Source organism: Morone saxatilis, unplaced genomic scaffold, assembly GCF_004916995.1.
Source record: "Morone saxatilis isolate NCDOM2014 unplaced genomic scaffold, NCSU_SB_2.0 Contig8, whole genome shotgun sequence".
NCBI classification, from domain to species: Eukaryota; Metazoa; Chordata; class Actinopteri; family Moronidae; genus Morone; species Morone saxatilis.
The window spans coordinates 5798597-5804651 of NW_023340257.1; the positions used below are offsets into that span (position 1 = coordinate 5798597).

The following is a 6055-nucleotide window of genomic DNA, read 5'->3' on the forward strand; positions in this document are numbered from 1 at the left end:
ACACACACACACACACAGCCTGAGAAATCCATTTGAATTAGAGCTGGTCCCGTAAGGTTTCAGATCTGCTCTCACAACTTCACTTTTAAGACGTCTGCCTTCCTCTTCCAGGAATGTGGACTGACAAATCCCTTGTTTACCTCCCCCAGTTTCCTGCATGCACCTTGCAGGTAGATGATTGATGCCATAAGAGGCCCTCCATCCATCCCTCCTGCCAGGCTTTGATCCACTTCGACTACTTCTTTCTGTCTTCAATCCCTTGCTTTTTGCTTCCTGTTTGTCTCCCTTCCACAACTATCTTGATTTCCTCTTTCAAACACACACTTCTTTCTGCCCTTTGTGCCTACTATCCCTCTTTGCTCCTACCCGTATAAGACCTTTCAGTCACCACAGGCAACACATTGATCCTCTGCCCTAATCTGTGAAGGTTGTCCCCAGAGCTCAACCCTGAATTCAACCTGCATTCAAGCACATTCAAAAATATCCAGTTGAATTGCAATGTTTGGCAGATGTCTCGATAAAGCCTTATAAAGATTTTAGGTATCAACTTTTTCTCCAGCTGAATGAAATAAATCGGAGAGAGCTGCAGCATCAGAAGTCAAACTGTTCTAACCAGGCAGAGACAGACTTGTATAAACTAGATTCCAAAGCAAATATAGCTAGGTCCAAGCACATGACACATTCACAAAAGGTAGTTTAAAGAGTTTGTTTGCGTGCTTGGCCAGAAGCTGAGGCCTTCTGTAGGGTGCACTGCCGGAATCTGATCCAGCCCTGCACCCTGGAGACAGCCGAGTCTGTGTCTGCACCAAAACAATTCTTTACTATTTTTTTTTACTTATTATTTCTTATATGATCTTCTCTCTTGGTTTTATTTTGCACATGAGAGACTACAATAACGAATGAAAGAAACCTATATTCTGTTAAAGGTCCAGTGTGTAACATTTAGGAGGATCTATTGGCAGGATCAGAATATATTATTCATAGGTTTTCAATACTGTAGAATCAACTAAAAAAAAGGAATAGTGTGTTTGTTACCTTAGTATGAGCCTTTTTTTTTAATCTACAGCCATGTTAAACCACCATGTTTCTACGGTAGCCCAGAACAGACAAACCAACAATGGCTCTAGATAGAGCCTTTCACATTTTTCCAAGACCCTCATTGTTTTTCCCACATGTTTAGGAGGCTGAGCTCTATTCAGTAATTTGGAATCTGCAACTTCACAGCTGGATGTCACTAAATATTACACATTGGTCCTTACAAGCCACTTAATAAATGACTCTAGCATATTTTTCGTCCCTATCTGGATCATCCCACCTGTGCATCCTATATTCTACCATAAATAACACTTCCTCTCCTTGTTTCTATGCTTTACCTCTGAAATCACCTGTCCTCCACGTTTGCCGACACTCTTCATGCCCTAACCTGTAGATGCAAAATCCAATCCCTCCATCCCTCCCCTCCACTGCTCCCTCCCTCACCTTGTAGACAGATGGCGATGCAGAAGTCCACCACCCAGCTGACCAAGGCCATGAGGAGTCCCAGCAGGATGAGGAAGATCCAGTCCTCCCCGACCCGCGAGATCAGGAACTTCTGACAGCGAACCGTGCAGACTACAGGGATGGCAGGAACACAACATAATATGTTAGGGACTACACAAACATACATTTAAACTACATTACCCAGAAATTGGCACTGAGGTTTGAAAAATGCATCTTTTAATCCACTAGCCAGTCTTTTTTTTTTATGGCAACACTGGCCAATAACAGTTGCTGTGTCTCCATCCAACAGCTTTTTGAAATACTGAACAGCAGTAAACATATTGCCTTTTAAATAATCCTCTCCATCCTAAATACCATTCCACTTTGTTTGGCCCACAGGTGAGTGAATGCAATTTTGTAAATGGTGAAATCTATAATTTTCCCCCAAATTTAATCAGTGTTGTCTAATACGTGATGGGTTGATCGATGCAAAGTGTGCACACGCGTATACACCACCCACAGACATCGAAAACACAGACACCGTAGGAATGAAGGAGCATGGCAACAGCTTGTACAGATCAGTAATTTCTTAATAATTTCCTGCAAGGTTCCTGGAAAGATCTATGTCTGATCCAAATTACAAAAAAAAAAGAGACAAAGCTCTGAGATGGTTGTTTCTTAGAGCACTTTCCACTAATGGACTAATTGTATGTTTGCCTACAGACAAACGTGACATTTTTATATGTTCATCTGACCTGGTGTGCCAACTGAAGATAAAAGACCGGGCTATGGTTGCAATTAATTGATAGCGTACCAATTAAACACTGTCTCCATCTGACCTATAATTAGAACCAAATGATACTGTCCTTCTGGGAACCTTCCTATGAATTTAAAGTCACAGTTTCTTTCTAGGAAACTATGAGAACTGTAAGCTTCATAGCAAATTCTTTTTGGAAAGGTTGTGGTTTCACAACTTTAGTTAAAGGGTCAATTCACCAAAATTACAACTACAAAAATACCTCTAGTGGAATCTAACTATGCAGATATTGCATTTTTTTTTGGTATTTTGTTTTACCAGGTTTCACGCTGTCAACAGTTTTCATTAATATTTATTAAATTCATTAAAATAATTTCTTCACTGGGACATTGTATGTGGATTACACAGACTAACTGGGATGTTATAAAAAACATGTTGCAAATTTAGGTTTTTTTTTAACCTTTTTTAAAGTTGTGAAATAAAATAACATTCACAAGGGATGAATGAAACCAAAACAAGGATAGATACTCCTCATAAGTGATAAAATGTTTTTGTAATTTATTAACTTGACCCTTTAAATATCAATACTCGCTTATTATTATTACAATTAGGAAATGCATTTCAATTGATACTCATCCAAATATTTTGTTATACTAACATAATGTCGAGTGTCATTTTCATATCGTTTTAGCACATAAAAAGGACATTTTAAAATTCCATTATTAATTAATGCTTACATTCCACTGGGTATGGCTTTATGATGTCAAGTCTGCAACACAGTTTGACTCAGTCGTTCAGAGTTGCCTGCCTGATGTTCTTCACTTGTGTATTTTGTCCTTTATTCTTGATAGTAGTTCTTCTACCATCGGTAAGTAGGCAACGTAGTTAAACATTGTCTTTTTTGTCTGTTTTTACTGTGTTTATTGTTGTTCTTATATATATATATCGATGTAGCATGAAATTCGTTCCAGAGTCTGCACAGGGTATATTATTTTGAAAACAGAGCTATTTTCTCCACTTCTAGTGGAATCACAAGAATTGTCGAGAAGAGGTCGCAGTCAGAACGCGCCTGGTGGATTTTGGCTGTAAAGCCGGGATGGAAAGCCAGCTACTTTTGAGATTTGGAAGCCAAATGCCAGGACAGATATATGACCTCAGAAACAAAATACAGTTTGTTATTTTTACCAGTGCCAACTATGTCCAACAGAGGTTATAACAAAACACTAATGTTATGACAGAAAGTGACAGACTGTGTCGTCATCTTGTGTTAAGACTATATGACCTACAATGTAATGGGGCAAAAAGCTGACGACAAAACAGACTGCACTGCTCTACTACACTGACCCATGTATATTAAATGCACATCACACAAGTCACAGCAAATGGAGGCACTACAAAGCAAAACACAAAACACATACACACACAAACCAGTGAACCAATGAAGCAGAGATCAGTTCTGCTATACTCACCTGCAAGAACAGGAAACTCACGGCTAATATACTGTATACCAGTCTGTGCGAGACATGCATACACAGTTACTAATTGTGACTAATTGCTGGAACAAAACATTAGTTTGATGGTGACTCATTAGGATGTGCACGTACACACTATAATTCATAATGCCTCTTGTTCACACCACATTTCTCTCCTCTCCCTCTCTTCCCTCCTCTCTGCCCCTCTTCCAGGCCTGTCCTCGTTTCCCTTTTCTCCTCTGCAGGGAAATGACACTCGGGAGCAGTGGGGTGCCCCTCACACTCATGATACTCACAACACTCACAACACACACACACCCTTTTTGTTTCTTCCTCCCCGTTTCTCCTGTAATCTCCAGCATATAGAACCAATGTCTATGTAACACTCAGACTATATATTTTTTTTTTATTTTCACTAGCCTTTTGTATTTCAATGTAGAATACCCATCCACCTTTTTTTTTTAAAAAAGGAGGTTTTCTGTTTATATCAGCTTGCCCTTATCTGTTGTTTTTTGGAACTGTTCCTTTAAGTCAGGTAATATGACAAATGTCCCTTCACTTCCCTCACTCCAGCTGCACATTTTCTCCCTTTAAAGCCAAGAAGACAGCAATCTCAGCTGTTGGTTCATTTTTTATCTACAAGGACCTTTTCATTATATAAATAAAAATTCTCACACACGTACACAGTATATAAGCTGTCCTACGTGTGTGCTGAATCCAGTGTTCTTAGTAAGATACATATTTCTTTCCTTGACTTAGTTTCTCTCCACACACATAAAAAGATGATCAGTTATTTAAACACTGAAGTGAACTTGTACCACTACACTTACTGTCCTATCCTGTAGTATAACGGACATCATACCCTAACCCTTCTTCTATACTTGGTAATACTGGTGAATAACACTGGCTGAACACAGTTATCCATGACTTTTACTATTTCAGAAAGCTAAGCAGAAGTTGGAGCACTTTTACACCTTTACACCTGGCATTCATATAGGCAGGTGCGAAGGCTGTTAATTGAACCAAACAGCCAGGGTCCGCTTCCAAGTGGTGGCGTTGTGAAAGCAAAGCAGACCAACGACCGAATCTCATAACATTAGGTGTGGTTGGAACATGAATTCAAAAACTTGACTAACTAAAACTGAACAGGTGTGAAAGGGAAGGCTGCACAATCTTAATTCTTTTAAAATGCAATCTAGATCTGCATCACATTACACGTGTTCCAGATATTTGTTTTATCCAGGTACGTATAGTAGTTAATTAACATGAAAAGGGCCTTTAAATGTAATGGGGAGCCAGGTGTTCTCTAGCCTGTGGCAATATTTAATGGTAAATTAGGATAGGTATTAACAGACTTTTGAGTATTTAAGTGTTTAAAAGTGTTATCATGGAGCACCATAAACATTATGTTTTAACAAATACACTTTCAAAGTTGAGGCAAGACTGACACCTCTGTTTGAGTGACAGAAGGTGGAGAAGAGAGAGAGAAAGGGCAGGAGGTGAATGACAAATGCTGCAGGGATGGAAAGCAAAATGCATATACACACACTTCCACGCCGACACACATACATTCACACACACATTCATCAATCAACACCTTCAGGAGCAGTCTCACACACACATGCAGGCAAAAGCTGTGACAAACACATCCACAAACACACACTCATTGATTCGCCTTTGCTTTCTGTCACTCTGAAGACAGTTATGTGACAATTCTGAGAAACAGGCTTTGCACATGTGTATATTTAGCTTTATGTGTTTGAGCATGTGTGTGTGTATGTTTGTGTGTGTGTGTGTGTGTGTGCGCTTGTGCGTCATCTCACCCACGGGCCGTCTGTGTTCTTGGACCCCTTCTGTCATCCAGACACTAGTCAATGTAAATGAGTGTTATTGTGTGTGTTTGTGTCTGAGAGCATGCATGTGTGCAGACATGATTTCTTGGTACTGCTAAGCATGGTGTGTGTGTCTGTGTGTGTGTGTGTGTGTGTGCGCGCGCATGTGTGCATGTGTTCATATGTGCATGTGTGTGTGTCTAGCAGCAAGTGTAATCTTGTCTTTTTGGAGATGTAATTTAGTTAGCTCTGTCTGTGCTGTTATTGCTTAATAGCTTTTTCTGCAGTGCATGCACACACACCCACACCCACACCCACACACACACCCACGGATCCTGCAGACTGGTTGCTGACTTTATTCTTCATGGCATGCAATAAGCAGCATGCTCGTTCCCAATCACTCTCATTGCCTTCTGACTCACCCCTCTGCACCACTCTCCCCTTTCATCCCTCCCCTCCGTGATCCAATCATCCCTTGCTCCCTCTCTCCTCCCTCTTCTCCTTCTTCTCCTTCT

At 40.2% G+C, this 6055-nt stretch overlaps 1 protein-coding gene across 1 annotated transcript in view; it reads right to left on the reverse strand.

Moving 5' to 3' along the window:
• LOC118341972 (chloride channel protein 2-like) overlaps positions 1-6055 on the reverse strand; it is a 149556-nt gene that overhangs the window by 76312 nt on the left and 67189 nt on the right. Inside the window, exon 3 of the mRNA XM_035680397.1 lies at positions 1480-1611. Coding sequence (XP_035536290.1) covers positions 1480-1611 — 132 coding nt within the window. The remainder of the gene's footprint in view (positions 1-1479; positions 1612-6055) is intronic.